We start from the raw sequence: 21534 nt of genomic DNA, 5'->3' as shown, positions 1-21534 counted from the left end.
CAAAGTAATCCATGCTCAAAGAGTCAGCTTTCAGAAGTGGATCCTTTATTTTTCCTGAAACATTTTATGCACCAAGACCAAAGAAACAGACTTGTAGAATGAAAGTGATGGGAATGGCACCAAGAAACAGCATGGACATGCAGACCAGATGGAACAGTTCTTGTCCACTGAAACAGTCCAGTTCCATTTGATTCCTCTAAGCAAAGCCAACAGCACTGAGGCACATCTTCCAGAAGTGCCCCAACCTCCTGTCTCTCTCCCCTCCAGCCTTTTTGGTGCCTCTCTCTGTGTGTTGTCCCTTCACAAGGAGCCTGCTGTGTCCAAGCAGCCTCTTTGAGACGTGGGGCAGGCTCAGAAGATGAGACCCTTCCTGCAGGGACAGCTCATACCAGGCTTCTGGACAGAAACTGTCTTCCTGTCCCTGGAAAGTTTTTTTGCAACAGACAAATAACTGTTTCTATAGCTGTGATTTAAAGCAAAACCACTCTGCTCAGGTGTGAGCTTTCTTTCAAGAAGCCTTTTTAACAAACAAATTGATTCAAACAGAACTAGAAGTAGCCAGAATTTCCTTATGAGTGACCACTAGAACAGGAGGAATCCTTCCTTTAGGGAATGAATTGCATGTGTCATAAATACAGATTAAAACTTTTAGGTTACATAAAACACAGATGTTTGTTTTCTTTCCCAGGAGCTGGAATAACATTTTATTTCCTCTGTTCTATAGGGATTTAAGTCATAATCACTTATTGTCATCCAACTGGAGCATTGATTTGTCTGTCCATACACTCCAAGAAGTGTAAGTTGCTTTGGATGAGGATAAACTCTAAAGTTGTGCCACCTAATTTTAATTTCTTGCATGACAGCTGCTGTGGCTTGTAGAAATATTCAGTGCCAACTAATTGAAAATGGATGCTGTGTTGGCAGCACATTTTGTGTACAAAACTGGTGCTTTGTGAGCAGAAAACTTGTTCATAAAAGATGAGAAGCCCAGTTTTGTTTTTTTTTTTAAATAAGGATCTGTGTTTGTTTGATAGCCCATTCCAAGCAAAAGAGATATATTAATATCTATTAGAATGGTAAGAACTAGCATGCTTTGCTTTAAAATTGTTCAAATTATTAGTTTTAGCTTGTTGGGGGGGGGGAGAATCTTTTTTGTCAGCTACTAAGTATTATTTAACAAACCAGAATTGTTAGCTCAGTTCTGTAATAAGAGTTATTTCTGCTGCATACGAAGGGGTTTTCTTCTCTCTGAAGTGGCAGTGACCTCCTTTTGTTTTGTTTTCAAGGAAAATGAATTACAATGAGCTGAGTGAAATTCCCTATTTTGGAGAAACAACTTCTAATATCACTCTCCTCTCCCTGTAAGTAAGAGCTTGGCTGCCTTGTTCTGCTTTAACAAAGGGGGCAACCCATCAGAGCTTTGCCATCCTGTTGTAGAGGGAAAGGTAGCTGCCAGCATTGCTGCTTTTGTCTTGAAATACTGCTCCTCTAAAGTGCTTCAGGGACTGTGTAAGCACATATTAAAGAAATACAAATCAGTTAGACAATCAAGTCACCTTAAATTACCAATAAAATGCAGTCAACCAAGGCAGGCAGCTTTGAAGGGGAAGAATTCACTCTAGGAATGACAGTTCCCACAAGGAACAGCCCAGCTACCAGCCCCAGAATTTGAATCTATTCGTATGTCAGGTGGCAAAGAGCTCTTGGACTTTTCAGTATTGCTTTAGGAATTAACACCTTGAAGTGTGTGATACAGATCCCATGTCAGAGGCTTGCTAATAAAGTTGACATACGGACTCCTAGGGCTGTGGCAGCTGTGCTGCTTGAAGGGTGGGGTGTTTTGATAACTGTTGGTTGTTGCTGGTGTTTTTCAGGGTGCACAATACCATTCCAGAAATAAATGCTGAGCAACTCCAAGTTTACCTTTCACTGGAAAATCTGGATCTTAGTTCTAATCTTATCTCAGAAATTAAAGCTTCTTCTTTTCCAAGGATGCAACTGAAGTACCTGTGAGTATGAGCTGGGATTCCTGCCTCTACAGCAGTGATGCTGAAGATCTCATCTGGACACAGGCAGCCTTGTGTGGCTGTGAACTGAGCTTAACATAGCTACACATATGCTTGAGCCAAAGCACTTTTCATGCCAGTCTGTATTGCGTTTTCTCACATAGCAGAGGAAATAATAGCTGCTGTTGACAAAGTGTACTTCAGCCAGCAGGTCATGGAGTGACTTCTGCCCATAGGGAGCAGATCACCATTGAGTGGCTTCACTATGTGAAGCATGGACCTGCAGTAAAAACCAGCTCCTTGCACTGATTCCTTGGGGAAAATGGTTTAGTTTGATAAACCAGAGTTCAGGTCTGTGATGTGATTCATAAGAAACTTGAATCTAATAATTAGTGGTTGCTCTGAAGTGCTTGTGCAGTTGGCAAAGTTCATTTCCTCTTCCTTTCCTAGGAATCTGAGTAATAACAGAATAACTACTCTGGAAGCAGGCTGCCTTGATAACTTATCTAGCTCTCTAATGGTAGTGAAGCTGAACAGAAACAGGATTAGTGTGATCCCACCAAAGATCTTCAAATTGCCTCACGTGCAGTTTCTGTAAGTAGCTGGTTTGGTTTTTTTCCAAGCTTAACCCTGTGGTGGTTACTGCTGTGTTTTTTATCACAGTGTGTGTCCTTGGCTTCCACAAAGTGCTGCTGGTGGAAGGTGTCTTAATATTTGAATGTCCTCTTTATAAAAGGGAACTGAAGAGGAACCGGATTAAAATAGTGGAGAGTCTGACATTCCAAGGACTGGAATCCCTAAAATCCTTGAAAATGCAGCGCAATGGGATTAGCAGGCTGATGGATGGAGCCTTCTTTGGCCTAGGCAATATAGAAGAGCTGTGAGTATGCCTGTTTGTGGAGCTTCTTCTAGGGACTGGCTGTGGAGGTGTCCTGTGTGGCTTCCCTTGCCTCAGGGCTGTGCTGAGATGAGCATCACAGGGAGTGAGTTTACAGAGCTGTATTTTCCCATTATTTTACCATCACATCTGATTACTCCAGAGGTGGCAAGAGAAGTGGTGCTCTGGCCAACTTCTTCCCACTTGGTGATCAAGGATGCTCTGAGTCTGCAGGGTGCTTTTGCTGATTTGAATTTGCATTCCCCATGACAGGGGCTGGCTCTTTGCTATGAGGCTGTTTGACAGAGGTGCTGCAGGGCTGTGCCATGCAGTGTGAGCAAAAGAGCCATAATGAGAAGTAACCTTCTGAGAGCAGAGATTGCAGTTTGCTTCTGCCACTGGATCACTGCAGCTGGTGCTGAGTTACTCAGTTCATCCATATGCTTTTAGATCACTGTTGGTTTCAGGGGAATGAAGGTTTTAATGAAGGAATTAATGGTGCTTTTGGGGATGGACTTGATGTTCTCTGGAGGTCCTTCCCAACCCCTAACATTCTGTGATTATCTGACTTTGTGTTGCCTGGGGCTTAATGTCAGTAAATAATCCTAAGAGCCACAAGATGAAATTTGGTAAATATGTGTTTCATTGATTATCTGTTTGGCAAGTGTTTTTCCTTCTAATCCCTTAGGGAACTGGAACATAACAACTTAACAGAGGTAAACAAGGGCTGGCTGTATGGGCTGCGGACGCTGCAACAACTCTACGTCAGCCAGAACGCCATTAACAGGATCAGCCCAGATGCATGGGAGTTCTGCCAAAGGCTTTCTGAGCTGTGAGTCCTCGGCTGCTTCTCACTGGGGTTTTGCAATGCTGCAGGAGCAGATGGGATAGCTTGCATGCAGCAGGAGTGAGTTACCAGAGGAAGTGCTGTGGTAATGCTGCCTGTTAGAAGTGTTCTGTTGGAGACATTCATCAAAGCACAACAGTTAATCGAGTTTGAGAGTATCTTCATAATTAATCCTCCCCTGCTTGCCTCTAAAGTGTGTGTCCAATGTTTCCAGAGACTTGTCATACAACCAGCTAACTCGCCTCAAGGAGTCTGCCTTCGTGGGACTTGGTTTGTTGGAGAAGCTAAACCTGGGTGACAACCACATCAATCACGTTGCTGATGGAGTGTTCCGGGGGCTGGCAAACCTGCGAACCTTGTGAGTACAGAAAACTTCACTGCAGTGCAGCTTGATGCAGGGAAGCTTTTGGAAAGCAAGACAATGAGTCTTGCAGCCTGTGCTCTGCTGCTGCTGCGTGCTGTCCTGCCTGCAGGTCTGGTGGGGCTGATGAGATCACAGCTCTGGCTCAGCTAAAACCAACCAACCGCTTCGCGTTAGTGGTGCTGAGAAACTGGCTTGGTGCCCGTGAGTGCCCAGTTTTATCACAGTATATCAGAGGTTGGAAGGGACCTCAAGAGATCATCAGGTCCAACCCCTCTGCCAGAACAGGATCACTTAGGGTAGCCTGCACAGGAATGCATCCAGGTGGGTTTGGAAAGCCTCCAGAGAAGGAAACTCCACAACCCCCCTGGGCAGCCTGCTCCAGGGCTCTGTCACCCTCACTGGAAAGAAGTTTCTCCTCATGTTGAGGTGAAATCTTCTCTGTTCACGTTTGAACTCATTGTTCCTTGTCTTATTAGTGTGAACCACCCATAAGAGCCTGGCCCCCTCCACTTGACACCCACCCCTCAGATATTTGTACACATTTATGCCATACTGGGTCAGAGTAGTCAGCTGGCATAAATGCCAGTTGTAGAGTCAGTGGTCAGCCTGGAGCTCTTGCTACTCCAGGGGGATTTGTTAGGTTGGAACCTCAGGAAGCAAATGTTGAAGCCTTTTGGTTGTGGAAGGTGAGGCTCAGCCCACCCTGCTTGTGTGCTGAAGGTTGTGAGTAGGTTTCCTCTTGCTGTCAGAGGCACAGCCCTGCACTGCCAGCATCTTTCATGGCAGCTGCAGCTGTTTGATGTTTCTAACAAGAAAAGACTCAATCCTGGCTCTTGAAAAAACAAGTGTCCCAAGTAGATCAGAGCAGCAGCAATCATCCTGAACAATGGCAGTTGAGAAAGGAGTGAAAGTTTGTAACCCCTCTGTCAGTTCATTAAATAAATGCTTAAATAAGCAAACTCACCGGAGAGATTTATGTAAGCAGTCATATTCTGTTAACCTTAATGCAACCTTTTAATGAAATAATTAAAACTAATTTCTTGGATTTAGAGTAGCATGAAAAAGAACAAGAGCAGATTAATTAGTAGGTTTTCTTGGGCTCCTCAGGGGCGTCAGCAGCCAGAGGCTGGCCCTTGGCTGAGGCTGGAATGCTCAGGATGGGGCAGTGCTGATTAACAAGGCTCCAAGCATTCATGTCCAGCCAGGCATGAGGAGCCAGCTCCTGGCTCACACAATGAGGGGCTTTTCTTTGGGGCTGCTCACTCATTTTCCTAAGTGGTCTGAGTAGTGGAGTGTAAAAATACTTCCAACAAGAGGAGATCCTGTGCTGCTGTTAGATGAGGGCCATTGTTTGTACACTGCTTGTTTCAGTGCTCAGGCTGTCATCAATATTTCTGTGTCTGTTCAGCTCCTGCCACTCTTTTGCAATATGGCTTTAATTAATGAGAACTCAAACTCTGTATTAACCTCAAGGTAATAAGAGACAGGTAGGATTGAAGGTGTATCTAAGAGCAGCACTGAAGTTATCACATTATTTATTCCCTAACACTAGGAGTGGCCTGGCATTGGTACCCCTCCAGCATTCACAGTAGAATTCTGAAGCAGCCCTGAAGATCATTCTAGGAACAAGTTAAAAGTCACAAAAATTAGCAGCTCAAACCCAAATCACATCCATGTTGAGTACCTTACCTCCAACAGTTTCAAAGAAGGAAAAACTTAAATGTGAGCAAGTATCAAGGCTATGTTTGTTAAGAGCTTGTGATGCATGAATCGTGGAATCCTTTTTGTCCTCATCTTTAAGGTGTGTGTATAGTAATTGTGGGACTGACTGCTGCCTGCTGTCTTCCATGCATATTTCAAAGTGGGAAAAACCAGAAAGCAATGTTTTACCACTGGCAGTGTCCTGGAGCTTGGTCCCTTCAGTCTCTCCCAGGACAATACCCTACTTAATTCAGTAGATCATTTTCCCACCATTAGCACAGGGAGGCAGTGTGAGATAAGGTGATGTATACCAGTGCCTGTGTATGTAGCTGGCTCTCTGGGCCAGGTATCTTGTTTGGAAGCTGGATCAAGCTGAAGCAGTGATATTGGGAAGGTGCAGCACAGGTGCTCTTTCCTTTAAACCCTCCTCTGCAAGGACTTCCATGCCCAGTGAAAGCAAAAGAGACAAAACTGTGGTGTTGACAGAAACTCCTGGCTCAACCCATGCCATTCAAGCTAAAACTGCCACTGGATTAATTCCTCCTCCTCTCTCATGATCCATATTGCTGTATTGCTTTTGCTGTTCAGGCTGCCCTCCTACGTGAGGGGCTGAGGTGCTGTGCAGAGGTCAGTCAGAAATCCCATTAGCTGGTAACGAGATTTGGGAGCAGAATATCAACTACATTCTGAAAATCTACCACTTTGTGCCTGGCAGCCTGACACTGTAACCTGTGTGTAATCTCTTAATATGCTAATGCACTTATAAGCCTGTTAGCCAGGAAGATGAATGCTGTGCTGTGTTGGTTAATTCACTTACATGAACCAGCTTGCCTCAGGAGCTTCTCCCAGCTCCTGGGGAACAGCCTAGCACATGACAGTTGCTGTCAGACTGGGTCTCTCTCCTTCAGTACCACATCAAGGGGCTGGGCTGCAGAATTTGTTTGTGGTTCTGTCTGCAGCACTGATCTCTTAACAATTCTTTTTTCCGTCTTTGAAACGGGAAATCTATCTTCTGAGGAGCTTGATGTTATAAAAGATATGAGACCTCCCAGGTGACCCTGTGCCAGGGCACCAGAGCTGGCCAGCACAGCAGTTGGTTTTCCTCCCTTGCTTGCCACTGGCAGTGTTCATGATGCTGTTAAAAGGCTTCTTTGTAAGAAAGCTCTTCTCCTACAGGGACTTGAGGAACAACGAGATCTCCTGGGCCATGGAAGATGCAAACGAAGCATTTGTGGGACTCAGCAGGCTGGATAAACTGTATGTATCCCAGACCACTGATGACAACACCTCCCAGGCACACAGAGTGGAAGGAGAGTGCAGAATGCTAAGTAACTGTAAATGAGTGGCAAGAGGCAGAAAGCCTTCTTAGCTGGCAGCTGTGCTGGGTGTGTTTCTAGCTGTGTGCTGCAGCCTCATGATGCAGCTTGGGCTCCATGCTCAGGAGGATGGCATCTGTATCACCTTGCCACATCAACCTGAAGGAACTAAGCATCAGTGTCTGACTGCATTTCTTGTTGACCAGCCCAGTCCTGCTGTGTGGTCGTGGTCACTTCTTGTGCTGCTTACTAAAAACACCCCAAAACCCCACAAACCAAAAAGCCCAAAGCAACTAAAGGATTTTTGATCAAATAGGGACCACTGTTGAATTAGCAGCTTTTCAGTGCCTAAACTTTGCACTTCTCATTCAGTGCCATGTGCTTTGGAGGAGGCTTCATCCTGTGAAGGGATGCTTATGACATTGCTTATGACAAACAGCTTGGTCTGAGAGTGCAGGCTCTAAGTTCTGAGAGTGCAGGCTCTAAGTTAAGAATGAAAAAGAAACCCTGTTGTTTGGAAAATTAATTCTCTTTAAACTAAAAAATTATTATTTGATCTTTTAGCTCAGCTAGGATTAGAAAAAAAAAAAAAAAGAGTAAAACATCACAGGGAACTTCCTTTGAGTCTTATCTGTGAACACATTAACTGGTCTCTGGTTTTGGGGGGGCTTTATCTTTCAGAATCTTGCAAGGAAACCAGATTAAGTCAATTACCAAAAAGGCATTCTCTGGTCTTGAAGGACTTGAACATCTGTAAGTACTTTGCAGAACTTCTCATTATTTCAGTCTTGCATTCTCTGTCAGATCTTCAAGAGTATAACTGGAGGTAGCCCATGAAGTCATCCTGACCTATTATTGTTCTCTTTGCTTAACTTACAGGGATTTAAGCAACAATGCAGTAATGTCCATCCAAGAAAATGCATTTGCTCAGGCTCAGCTGAAGGAGCTGTAAGTTCATTTGGATTCTCTACCAGTCCTGCCTTGTAAAGAACCCTTCAGTCAGCAGAGGGTTGACTGAAGTTGACTGTAGTCTGCTTTCATCTCTAAGTAGTTAATGCTGGGAAATGATCAGCACAGAGTTGGTAGCAGTATGCTTGGATTTCAGGTTTGATTAAAATCTCCACCTCCATCTCCTGAGCTGCAATTAGTGGAAAACATTTTTCTCCTGCAGTTCTGAACCATGCAGTTTTACATATATTGTGATTTTTGCAGCAAGCAAATCTTGCTTGCAGTTTGTAAACTAAACAAGAGAGAGGATTCACCAGGAATGTCTCAGAAGGGTTTGCAAACCCTACATTTTGTCCTCCCTTTTTATTTTTGGGGGGGGGGGGGAGGTGGGAGGGCTAAGGAAAGGCTTTAAAATTCACAGGTAGACAAAAATTTTGACTTGCTCAGCAGATGCTTAAGCTACTGGAGGCTCTTGTGATCTTCAGACATTATAATGTGAAGCGGCCTTCACACCCAAGCCTAATCCTGCTGTAAGGCAGGCATCTCGGAGATAAAAGTCTCTGAATCTCATGTAATCTGTTTTAAAACTTTTAGTCAATTAGTTGCTCTTAGCCAGATGGGCTTAGTCTGCAAGATCTGCCAGTTTTGAGGAGGTGTTTTTGGTGTTGAGGACAAGGCTTTCCTTGCTTTCTCTGATGTATCTTAAAACTGAGGGTTGGCTGGTAGGTGTGGGCAAAAGAGCAGGATGGAGCTTGCTTTGCTTGCCTCTCCTCCCCACTGCTGGATTCACTGCTGGCAGATCAGTGACCTTCTCTAGGAAGCCCTGCTCTGGCAGGGGCGTTGGACTGGATGACCTTTCAAGGTCCCTTCCAACCTCTAACATTCTGTGAGTCTCTGAAACCATTGGATTTTCTCCAGTCAGCCATGCTCCTATCTAACAGGGAGGAAACTTTGTGAGCACGTGGTGGGGAGGAAAGTGACCCACGTTTGTTCCCTGTTTGCAGTTGTTTCTCTGCTCCACAACAGAAATCTGCATTGGATGCCTGTATGACATGAATCCACATTAATTCTGAAATATTTATTAGCTGCCATGAGGAGGAGTGTTGAGGCTCCTACTTGTAACAGCAGGTGTGCTTTGTTTGAGACACAGAGCTACATTGCCAGGGTTCTTTTTGAGTGCTTGGAAGAAGGATGGGATAATTGTAAAAACAGCTTTAATATTTATTTTAGAAATTGAAAATCCAAGGTTATATCCTTCAGAATGAAGAAATGCAAGTAGGAAATGTCAGGCTTTAATGCTGCCACAGAGGGGAGGCTCTTCTGGTTGTTTCTGGCATCTTAGAATAAATAACCTGGAGGTGTAGAAAAGGATATTGCGAATCTTGAAATCGCTACATGTCTGTGCTTTGTTTTGCTGCATGGAAATCACAGGTTGGGAATGTGAAATACAGAACACTTCTAATCACCCCTTTTTGGTGTTGTGTTTTTTTTTTTTTTTTGCCTTGTCTCTGCAGAGTTTTGAACACTAGCAGCTTGCTCTGTGATTGCCAGTTGAGATGGCTGCAGCAGTGGCTCACCGCCAGCCGTTTCCAGCAGGCCACAGTAAATGTTAGCTGTGCTCATCCCGAGTGGTTAGCAGGACAAAACCTTCTCAGTGTGGACCCTGATGACTTTGTCTGTGGTTTGTATTTTTTTTTTTTTTAATGACTTTTGGTTATAAAAAAAGTTGGCCACACAAATCTCTGCCAGGTACCTTCTGAGATCAGGCTGTGGCACTTGGTCTTGGCAGCTGTGCACATCACTGGGTCTGCTTTGGAGCTTGGGATTTAAATCTCTTTCTCTTTGCTCTGTTGTGTTTGAGCACTGAAGCTAACTGAAGGAGTGATTCAGTGAGACTGCATTGATTTTCATTTAGGTTACTATTAAAAACTGAGTTTGCTTCCATTCTCTCTACTGGTGAATGCCTTCAGCTTTGGAAGAGCTTTTGGACACTTCCTTACTGGTTCTTGCCCATACCAGCAAAGATAGAGGAGTTGATGCTCTGCCATATTTCCTGATGCTTCATACCTGTCATCCATACCAGCAAGGGTAGAGGAGTTGATACTCTGCCACGTTTTCTGATGCTCCATACCTGTAATATCTATCTACTCTTTGCCACCACAGACATAAATCTGTTTATTTTTGTTACCCAAACCGTGAGATGGGAAACAGAGACGCTGCCCAGAGTCATGTGTGAAGTCTGTGGCAGGCCTGGCACAGGCCTGGGTGTTCCATTTTCAGGGTGAGCAATCCTAGTGTCGCTGGTGTGTACAGAATCCTTTCATCCCCTTGGTAAAGGCTACAATAATCATCATGTAGGAGCAAGCACCCACTTGTCCATTCCACTGTCACCACCACAGTGCCTGTGAGTGTCTCTGCTGAAATAATTGGTGCTGAAAGAACTCACCCAGTGGGATGAGAGGGAGCAAGCTGGCACTTCACTCTGCTTTGTGTTTGTAGAACTTAAGAGGTTTTTCAGGATATCTGAACTACCTGAAAGTGAGCCTCAGTCCTTCACAAAGCAGCCTGGCTCTTCAGCTGAGCGTGGCTTTGGTGTCATCTGAATGTAGTCAGTTCCAGGCAGTGGTACAGAGTGCAGGGCACTGCTCACACCACACTTCTCTGCTGTTTCTGTGCTTAATCTGTCTGCCTGTGGTTCTAATCCTCTTTCACAGCTTCATTTCCAGCTGGAAACAGCTGAATGCATGCACCTCAAGCAGGACATCTCTTCCCAGCTCTCCCTCTCTCTCTGCTTACATGGTCTTTTGAATGAGGTTTCTTGCAATATTAGCTGCAAGATGGAGAGGAAAGTGACTAATCTGGGTGCTTTGCTTTTCAGACAACTTCCCCAAGCCACAGATCAGAGTGCATCCTGAGACCACAGTTGCCCTGCGAGGCATGAATGTGACTCTGACCTGCACTGCTGTCAGCAGCAGTGACTCCCCCATGTCCACTGCCTGGCGTAAGGACAGTGAAGTGTTGTATGATGCAGAGGTTGAGAATTTTGCCAGATACCAGCAGCAAGGTGGTGAGGTGGTTGAGTACACCACAGTCCTGCACCTTTCCAATGTGAATTTCACTGATGAAGGGAAGTATCAGTGCATTGTCACCAATCACTTCGGCTCCAATTACTCCAACAAAGCCAAGCTGACTGTCAATGGTAAGCAATAATGGTAACAAAGGAGAAGCTCTTTGAACCCAAAGCTTTATGAAATGGCTACGAGTCTGTTGTTCACTGGAGCTGGCCCAAAGCAGTTCTGCAAGACAGCCTCACTGCTATTTAGAAGTATCAAACATCTTGTGAGAAAGCAGAAGTGATTATTTTTGTTGGTGGAAAAACCTCCTGTTCCCATTTTAAAAGGGGAAGGAATCTTCCATGCTGCCTTTCTAAGCCAGTCAGCTGCTGCAGTTGCATGGAGGTAGAAGTCTCTTAAACTAAAAGCTCCCTCTGCTGTCTCTTCAGCACCAAGCACCTTGCCTGTGTGTGTGTAAAGCTGGCAAAGATCCAGCTTAAAAATAACGGAATCAACTGGAAACAAACGCTAAACATTCACTGCAAGGTCCTTTGTGTTATTAATTTTGGTTGAGGGGAGGGGAGCATGTGAATGTTCACATCAGTCAGTAGGCCACTGATGCCTGCAGCATCAGAGAGCAGAGCTGCCTGTGTTGCTCTCCCTTGTGCAGAGCAGGTGGTGCAGGCTTGGGCTGAGGAGATGGATGCTCACCTTCCTTGCTGCCAGGGAGGACAGTGTGGCAAAGGGCTTATGAAGAAGCCTGAAGCTTTTGCCTGTCTTTTTTCCATGAGAAATCCTGTCCTTTAGATCATCTTCAGTGATTTCTGTAGAAAGCCTAAAGCCTGTTTAAATCTGGAGGACAAGCTCCTGGAGACGACTGCTGACAATTTGTGCAGTTGAGAAGAATCTGCCCCTTTCTCCTGGGGAAAACTGCATGTGTGGCTCAGATATATTTGTTTCCAGATGTTTTCTGTGCTGAGGAGCTTTTGCTGCTCTTTCCCTGATGCTGAAAAAACTGTCTCTGCCTCCTTTGATCCAGAGCTACCATCTTTCCTGAAAACCCCCATGGACCTCACCATCCGCACCGGGGCCATGGCCCGGCTGGAGTGTGCTGCAGAGGGCCACCCCACACCCCAGATCTCCTGGCAGAAAGATGGTGGCACAGACTTCCCTGCTGCCAGGGAGAGGAGGATGCATGTCATGCCTGAGGACGATGTGTTCTTCATTGCAAATGTCAAAATAGAAGACATGGGAATCTACAGCTGCATGGCACAGAACACTGCAGGGGGGTTGTCAGCAAATGCCACACTGACCGTGCTGGGTAAGTGCTGTGCTAGCCTGTGAACAGGTTGCCTGGGGAGGTGGTGGAAGCCTCATCCCTGGAGGTTTTTAAGGCCAGGCTGGATGTGGCTCTGACCCTAGTGTGAGGTGTCCCTGCCCATAGCATGGGGGTTGGATTGAGATGTTCCTTGAGGTCCCTTCCAACCCTAGCGATTCTGTGGTGGTGATTCTGTGGCACTGGGGCTTAGCTGTAAGGAGCAAGCTGGAGTGATGAAGAATGAAGTAAAAGCACGAAGAGCAGCACCTAACATGGTTTTTGAACAGTGGAGCTTTGGAAGCTAAGTGGCTGTGCTGACATGGAAAGTTAGTGTGACCAGGAAAGTTGGTGTGACCTTCATAGGAGGGGACTGAGGCATTGCCTCACTCCAGCAGTGTGGGTTAAACAGAACTTGGGTTTTGCCTCAGAGCAAAAGCAATCACAGGTAGCAGGAACTGTGCTGAGTGATAACAGAAGGACACTTCCTGCTGGAGTGCAGTGTTTGCTGATGATGCTGACTTAACATCATGGTCATTGGAATGCCCGAGGCAGACTTTGTCTGGCCTGATTTGGGGGCTCTTTGCTCTACCTGCACTTGCTGCAGTGATTCACAGAAGAGCTGAACTCACAGAATGCCTCAAATCTGGGTTTTCTTGCCTCAGTTTAGGCTCAGGTTGTATGAGATCAGGTTTTTAGCTGTCAGGGAGCAGCCACTGGTGCTGCCTTCGAAGATCATCAAGTCCAACCCCCCTGCCAGAGCAGGACCAGAGAATCCAGCACAGGTCACACAGGAACACATCCAGATGGGGCTTGAAAGTCTCCAGAGAAGGAGACTCCACAACCTCTCTGGGCAGCCTGCTCCAGTGCTCTGTGAGCCTCACAGTGCAGAAGTTCCTCCTCATGTTGAGGTGGAACCTCCTGTGCTGTATCGATATCCATCTTACGGTCTGTGGTTTGGTTGTTTTCTTTTTTCCCTACTGTCACAGAAACTCCTTCTTTCGTGAGGCCCCTGGAGGACAGGACAGTAACCCGAGGGGAGACTGCAGTCCTGCAGTGCATCGCTGGGGGCAGCCCTGCCCCTCGCCTCAACTGGACGAAGGACGACGGCCCCCTGGCTGTCACCGAGAGGCATTTCTTTGCTGCAGCAAACCAGCTCCTGATCATCGTGGATGCTGGGCTGGAGGATGCTGGAAAGTACACTTGCATCATGTCCAACACTCTGGGCACTGAGAGGGGCCACATTTACCTCAATGTCCTGGCTTCCCCAAACTGTGATTCTGCCCAGGGTGGCATTGCCCACGAGGAGGATGGTTGGACCACGGTGGGCATCGTGATTATCGTGGTGGTGTGCTGCGTGGTGGGCACCTCCCTGGTGTGGGTTATTGTCATCTACCACATGAGAAGGAAGAGTGAGGATTACAGCATCACTAACACAGGTGAAGTGCACCAGCAGCACTCCTCAGCTCTGTTTTTAATCCCAAACACCTGTTAAGAGCAGTGAACTTCCTGGGTTCATTACAGAGGGAAGAGTTGGTTGCTGCCTTCTAAAAGCTCTGAAGGGATTTGCTCAAATTCCTTCATATGCTCAAATTCCTTCGGTTTAGAGAGGGTTTTGATTGTCAAAAGTGTGTTTGATTTCTTTTTTTTTTTTTTTTTTTGATTTCTTATACATTAGATTTGTTCTGTGTTTAAAGGAGAAGAGTAAAGTTTGGAAATAAATATTGAATAAACTTAGAGATATTTTCAGGAGCTGGAATAATGTCTGTAAATAGCCTTTCTGGCTCTGCTAGAGCTGAACTGGCTGCATGGATTTTTTTAATGGCTGAGGGAAGGGGGAAAAAAGCTAACTGCATGTGAGCTGAAATTCTAGGTGATGAGGTCTTTGTTCCTGTGGATAATCTTCACACTTGTTAATTCTGCCTTGCAGAGGAGATGAACCTGCCTGCAGACATTCCCAGCTATCTGTCCTCCCAGGGAACTCTGTCAGAGCCTCAGGAAGGCTACAGCACCTCGGAGGCAGGCAGCCATCAGCAGCTCATGCCTCCAGCTGGCAGCTACGTGCATAAAGGCACAGATGGTAAGCCAAGCCCTCACGTGTTCTGCTGGTGCTCCAGCAGATGCTGGTGCTCAGTCCCATCCCCAGAGCTGGCAGCAGTCCTGCAGAGTGCAGCACAGTGCTGTAAGGCAACATCAAAGGTGACTTTTCCTAGGGAAGAATTCAGGTTGATCTGAAAATTTCCATTGATCCTTCTTGAGTTTGAGGCATCTCCTGGTTTTCTTGCAGTGCTTGTTTATATTCTGCTACCAAGGCTTCTGCATTCCCTGTGCTTCAGTTAATCTGTGGTCCAGCAACATCTGGGCTCACATCTTCCACAAAAGTGTCTTGACTGCTGTCCTTCAGGTGCAAGAGCAGTGCAGGTCCCTCCAGAGGCTCTTTGATTCAGAGTCTGTGATCTGTGCAGCAAGGTGAGGATGCCATTAGAGTGTTCCAAGGTTAAATGTCCAGGTGGATTTCTGTGCTGTTTTTTTCCTTTGGCATCTCAAGAGTTCAAGCAAAGGAGATGGAAACAAAATTCTCTTGGAAGGTGACTTTTGTCCTTGGCATAAACTTGCTGCCTCTTCCAGCCATGCAGTCTGCTTGCTGCAGTCATAAGCAAAGGGTCTGCACTGTGTCCAAACAAGTCAGGGAAACTTCTCAGCATGTTTGTGTCACTGAGTCTACAGAGATGTGATTTTTTTTTTTTTTTTTCACCTCCCAAATGCTGAAGAGCCTCCCAACCCTGCCACAGGCTGGCTTGCCTGAGGGATCCTTTGGTGTACACTTTCCACATCTGATTGTGGTCTGCTCCCTCTGGGCTGCAGTCCTGCTGCATAGAGTCTATAGAGGAAGGAGTTGAGAAGCAGCTCATCGAAATGACCACATGGGCTGGTCTGAGGTGTGTGGGCTCACAGGGTGCCAGGCTGGTACCAAGGCACTCTTCTGAGAGTATTTTGCTTTCCCATTGTTTATCAGGTGGTGCAGCACCATTGGTGATCTGCTCAGACTGCTATGACAACGCAAACATCTACTCCAGGACACGAGAGTACTGTCCCTATGCCTACATCACAGAAGAGGACTCCCTGGATCCAGCTCTCCCTAACCTCATGGTGCAGATGCCAAAGGAAACGTACCCAGCACGTGCCCAGCATGAAAGCAGTGCTCTTGACAATCTCTTGGCAGACAGAGACATGTCTGTCTTCCTCACCAACCATGACAAAATGAGTGAAAAGAAAATCTCCTCCCAGCAGGTGAATGGTGAGTGGCTCCTTTTCCTTTTTGGTTGCCTTGTGTTTCCTGGTAACTCCTTGTGCTGGAAGGCCTCACTCTCTGGTCATCTTTGTGCTCCCTTCACTATTCACACTCAGCCAGTTCTTCAAGTGACCACAGTTTGTGGAGTGACTCATCTATTTCTAGCCCACCTCTTCCCAGAACTGGTCCTTAGCTTGCATCCAGTGCCCAAGAGCTGCAGAGTGATGTTGAAAAGGGGGTAGTTATTCATCTGCAGCTTGTGGAACGTGGGTGAGCCTTTGTCATGCACCTCAAGGCCCTCTAGGAGCCAAGAGTTAAATCTTCACATAACACCACCAAGCAGCCCTCCTGTTTGAGCTGGCCTGAGCTTCAGAAGGACTCCACAAGTTTTGTTGGTATTCTCTTTTTTTTCGTTGGAGAGGTGGGGGGGTTAAATTGATTATGTTTACCTTGACTTTCTTCTAGGCTGGCTTTCAAAAATTCACACTGGAACTGAATTGTTACTGGGAGCAAAATCTGCTCTCAGAACCAGAGGCAGTAACCTCGGAGACTCTTCTGGCTGAGTCACCCCACTCAGAAAGCTTTGGGTGTCATAGAATCATAGAATCATAAATCAAGAAGGCTGGAAGAGACCTCAAGGATCATCGAGTCCAACCTGTCACCCTACACCTCATGACTATCTAAACCATGGCACCAAGTGCCACGTCCAATCCCCTCTTGAACACCTCCAGGGATGGTGACTCCACCACCTCCCTGGGCAGCCCATACCAATGGCCAACCACTCTCTCTGGGAAGAACTTTCTCCTCACCTCCAGCCTAAACCTCCCCTGGCACAGCTTGAGACTGTGTCCTCTTGTTCTGGTGCTGGTTGCCTGGGAGCAGAGCCCAACCCCCTCCTGGCTAAAACCTCCCTTCAGGTAGTTGTAGACAGCAATGAGGTCTCCCCTGAGCCTCCTCTTCTCCAGGCTAAACAGTCCCAGCTCCCTCAGCCTCTCCTCATAGGGCTTGTGCTCAAGGCCTCTCCCCAGCCTCGTTGCCCTTCTCTGGACATGCTCCAGCAATTCAACATCTTTCCTAAACTGAGGGGCCCAGAACTGGACACAGTACTCAAGGTGTGGCCTAACCAGTGCTGTGTACAGGGCTACAATGACCTCCCTGCTCCTGCTGGCCACACTATGCCTGATGCAGGCCAGGATGCCATTGGCTCTCTTGGCCACCTGGGCACACTGCTGGCTCATGTTCAGGTGGCTGTCAACCAGCACCCCCAGGTCCCTTTCCACCTGGCTGCTCTCCAGCCACTCTGACCCCAGCCTGTAGCTCTGCATGGGGTTGTTGTGGCCAAAGTGCAGCACCCAGCACTTGGATTTGTTGAATGCCATCCTGTTGGACTCTGCCCATCTGTCCAGCCTGTCAAGGGCCCTCTGCAGAGCCCTTCTACCTTCTAACAGATCGACACCTGCTCCCAGCTTGGTGTCATCTGCAAACTTACTGATGATGGACTCAATCCCCTCATCCAGATCATCAATAAAGATATTGAACAGGATGGGGCCCAGCACTGATCCCTGGGGGACACCACTAGTGACAGGCTGCCAGCTGGATGTGGCACCATTCACCACCACTCTCTGGGCTCACTCTCTGTCTTTGCCATCAACTCATTCCTGTTCATCTCTATTTTTCTTTTTCAGAACCCTTTCAGCTGCCTCTGTGGGGAGTGAACAAGGACCTGGCTCTCTCTCACTCTCACTTCCTGCACCAGCAGGCAGCCCGGGAGCCCCCACGGGCGCTGTGCGGCGAGGGCCTGGCTGACGGTGACCGGGAGCCAGCTGCTTCGCCCCGGCCCTGCCACAGGCTCCGGGAGCATCACTTGGACTTCAGCAGGACACGGAACAGTCGTGACCACAGTGACACCACGTAAGGCACTTACTGAAGCCTTGAATCCAGGCCCTCTCCATTGACTTGTATTTACTACCTCAGGACTAAGCCCAAGGCCAAAGACCCTTCGTGTCCCTGTGCCTGCAGTCCCAGCCCCGCTCAGCAGAGTTGGGCTCTCCAGGAGGAGGTGGCACCTGCCCTTCTTGCATTTCTGTGTTCATAGGGTGTTAGGGGTTGGAAGGACCTTTGAAGATCATCGAGTCCAACCTCCCTGCCAGAGCAGGACCGTAGAATCCAGCACAGGTCATACAGGAGCACATCCAGATGGGTCTTGAAAGTCTCCAGAGAAGAAGACTCCACAACCTCTCTGGGCAGCCTGCTCCAGTGCTCTGTGAGCCTCACAGGGAAGAAGTTCCTCCTCATGTTGAGGTGGAACCTCCTGTGCTGTAGCTTATATCCATCACCCCTTGTGTTGACAAATGGGAGTGTGCAGCAGAGAACATGTGGATGATGAGTGGTATCTGCAAGAATGGCATTAAACCACTGATTCTCTGATGCTGGAAGCAGCCTTTGTGCTGTTGCATGCTTTGGGAATCTCTCCAGGATGCATAGCTCTGTCAACACTGCTTTGGCTGCTGGGAAGCAAGGGTCCAGGGCCTCCTCATGGAATTCCCCAGTGGTTGTGAGCATGAAGCTCTTGGCCAGGTTTGTGTTCCTTAGGCTTGGCAGGCATCTGTTACCAGTCTCACTTTGGGGCTTGTTCTCTCCTCTGAATAATGAACTCAAGTTGTAAATAAATTAGCATTTATAAATATTTTGTATACACCAAGCATTTAAATGTGTTGGCTGTAATGTAAATATATTTTTTATTATGCCAAAGTATGTATCACACTGTTAGTCTTGACAGCTACATATCAAGCCATAGGGGGTTTGGGTGGGCCTGGAAAGTTGTTTCTGAGGGGATGGAGCTGCCTTTGTGTTGGAAAGAAGTTGAGCTTGCTGTAGTTAGGTGGTGAAACTGTGATATTGCTGAATTTCCTTGTTACAAGCAACTCCATGTGCATTAAGCCTGGCTGACCTGACTGCAAGCTGATCCATTTCATGACAGAATCCCAAATGTTCAGGACAGAATCCTGTTGGGAGTGTTGGCAGAGTCCTTAAACCTCTCTGCTGGACACCTGCCTTGTCTAGCAGAGCACAAAGCCCACCAGACCCCTTGTTAACAGTGGCCTTCACCTCTGCTGCAGCTGCAGCATCCAGCCTCCTGGAAGGTCTGGTAAAGAGCAGTGCACAAAAATGATTCCTTCTGGTCAGAGAGCTGTGAGATGAGATTTGAGTGGTTTGTTTCAGAAGTGTCTGTTGCAGAGAGGTCTCCATCTATTTTTTTTTTCCCAGCTGACAGTGAAGTGAACTTTAAAGAAGGATGTTGTGATGAGAAGCAGTGGATAAATTGGGAGAGCATTTAGCAGCTACTTAGTGAACTCTACTGTGGGTGTTCTGTTCCCTCTGCACAGCCAAGAGGCATGTGTAGTTTAAAACACTTGTCTCCTTCCTGCTGTGAAATATCAGGCAAAATTGTTGCCCTCTTGAACTCTGATAGTTCCCTAGACCTCAGGGTGGCCAAAGTGTTTAACTACTTGACAGGTGAGAAGTGAAGATGGAGCTTCACCCACTGAGTGTAGAAAATCCAGTACTGACTGAGACAGGAAGCTCAGGCTGTTGGTTGTGGTGGGATATGACTGACAAAATGAGGAGGAAGAACATTCTAAAGACCTCCTGACAAGTTCTTTCTTCTGGGACAAATGCACCTTTGTGCAAAGGGGCTCAAGACTCCTCAGTGATGGCTTTTGAGCACTATGTTGAGCTCAGCTGTGGAGCTCCTCAACCTCTTGCTGTGTGCTCACACCTGGAGAGCCAAAGGCTTCCTTCCTTCCTAGCCATGGTTGTGTTTGTCAAGCCATGGGGTATGCTATAAAATGGAAACAGCTGCCTGGTGTGTTTTTATGCAGAGAGGGAAGCTTTTTGGACCAGCCCAGGAGAGGTATGCAAGGCTCCCATTGCCCTGTTCCTGGAGAGAAGGGAGTGTGACTGAGGGAGCAGATGCAGTTGTGCAAAATCACAGTTCAGCTCTGGAGGCTGTGGATTCTTTGAGCAGATGAGTGAGGGAACACTGGGAATAATTATTTTCCCACAGCTCTTTTGGGCATGAGTAACAGTCAGATGTCTGCAAATGAGCAAATATCAAGGGCTCTTACCATGCTCTCGTGGCAGCTGTGGTTGCTTTGATAGCCAGCAGCTTCAGTCAGAAGAGGATCCAATTGTCCCTGACCTTTGGGTAGAGTGGGAGCACAGGTGTGTGAAACTCTGTGGGGCTCTGTCATATGAAATGTTTTAGTAACATACGTACCACGAAAAGAATTTTAAGCTCATTCCTTTGTGGTTTCATTTCCTCCAGGCTTTTCCTTTCCAGGCAGCATTTAAGACATGGTGCTTGTTTTCAATCCAGAGTTGTCTCTGTTGCAGAAACCCAGTACTGTCAGTTTAGATCCAGATGAGAAAGGTCATACCATGAAAGCCTTGTCCTCTTGGGCTGCTGCTGCTCTTCCAGATCCTCACCCAGGCTGCATGGCAGAGCTGCTCAGTGTGTGCAGAGCCACCATTTCCCACTCCTGCTGCCCTCTCCCATCCCTGTCTGGCAAAGGCCTCTTGCTCTTCCTTTCCTCCCTATCTCCTGCAGAGCTGAGCTCACACAGGTCACAGGAGAGCTGGGGGTGTCCTGGCCATAGCTGTACCTCGGGCACAGGACCAAAGCCTTAAAATCAGTGGGGTCTGTACCACAACAAACCCAAGTGCTCTTGAAGCCATCTTAGGACTTCAGTGAGGTGTCAGCCTGCCAGTGCTGCTGTTAGGAGCTGGGACATTTGCATCCTTCAGAGTCCACGAGCTGGTTGTAAATAGCTGTGCTCAGCCTGGGAAAAGCCTCCTAGGCAGACCTGCAGGAAAAATCCAGGTCTCTCCTTTCCCCTCTCCTCCAGCAGTGCAGACAGGACTGTGGCCATTCAGTTTCCAGTGAACACAACCAGGTTTCTTCAGTCAATGCCAAAGTGCTAACAGACAGGAGCTGGGGGGGTCAGAAGGCAGCATGAGCAGAGCTGCTGGTGTTCCCTGTTGCTGTTTCCTGGTGTCTGTTTATATTTTTTTCACATAAGAATGTATATTTTGTATAGCATGTGTAATATATGTTTGCCTATTGTAATATACCTTCAATAAACTGCTATAGACATGGAGCATCCACTGTGTCTGGGAGTTTGCAGATCAGATCATTCACTTTTGTTCTCTGACACTTCATTTTCACAGGGGAAAATGTAATCCAGTGAACTTTGCCATCCGGATGTGTTCCTGGGCAGCTGGCTCCAGATGCCCCTGCTTGAGCAGAGGGTTGGCCAAGGTGACCTCCCAGGGTTCCTGCCCTTCTCTGATCCGTGGTTCTTGTTTCAGTTTTCCAGTAGGAAACGCCCTGTGCCATTCCTGAGGGTGTCTGGGTGCTTCTCCCACGGTGCTGCTGCCTCTGGGCTTGGAGACTCGACAATCTCTGTGCCCCCAGCTCTCTCCTCTTGCTGTTCAGATCCTTTGAAGTACCAAAGAGGTTTTCTTCCTGGCAGCAGGCTGTCAGGGTGAGTTGGTGAAAGCATGCCTCTGTGTCCCTGCTGCCCCCCATCAGCTGCCAGCCCCCCCAAAAAGCCAGAGTAAGTTTTCAGTACTTTAGAATGATGTACTCTGCTCCCACCACTGCCCCCGTGCTGGTTCGTGTTCTGACAGCTGATCACCTTTGCTCTCTGCTCTGTTCTGTGTGCTTCACCATTTCACCTGCTCACAGCTCTCAGCACTGTGTAGCTTTCCCCAGGCTGACCTGAACTCCTGGAGCTGCCTCATCCTCTGCTTT

The 21534-nt window shown here is 47.3% G+C and overlaps 1 protein-coding gene across 2 annotated transcripts; it reads left to right on the top strand.

The window, feature by feature from the left end:
* Positions 1-724: 724 nt before the first annotated feature.
* LRIG2 (leucine rich repeats and immunoglobulin like domains 2) lies at positions 725-20833 on the top strand. Of its 2 annotated transcripts, XM_054395753.1 has the most exons (18): positions 732-796; positions 1287-1361; positions 1875-2009; positions 2457-2600; positions 2743-2886; positions 3572-3715; positions 3945-4088; positions 6972-7052; positions 7793-7864; positions 7991-8059; positions 9574-9740; positions 10938-11258; positions 12152-12433; positions 13417-13866; positions 14358-14507; positions 15444-15729; positions 16096-16105; positions 17416-20833. In XM_054395753.1, the coding sequence occupies exons 2-18, from the start codon at positions 1291-1293 to the stop codon at positions 17632-17634; spliced, it is 2889 nt and encodes a 962-aa protein (XP_054251728.1). In that variant the 5' UTR covers positions 732-796; positions 1287-1290; the 3' UTR covers positions 17635-20833. The 2 variants fall into 2 exon arrangements, with proteins under 2 accessions (XP_054251727.1, XP_054251728.1); XM_054395752.1 differs by lacking the exon at positions 16096-16105 and having other exon boundaries at positions 725-796; positions 15444-15725; positions 17405-20833.
* Positions 20834-21534: the final 701 nt, after the last annotated feature.

This window comes from Indicator indicator, chromosome 35 (genome assembly GCF_027791375.1).
Source record: "Indicator indicator isolate 239-I01 chromosome 35, UM_Iind_1.1, whole genome shotgun sequence".
NCBI lineage: Eukaryota > Metazoa > Chordata > Aves > Piciformes > Indicatoridae > Indicator > Indicator indicator.
The sequence above is the reverse complement of the archived record's forward strand: the minus strand, read 5'-3'. Positions and strand labels throughout refer to the sequence as shown.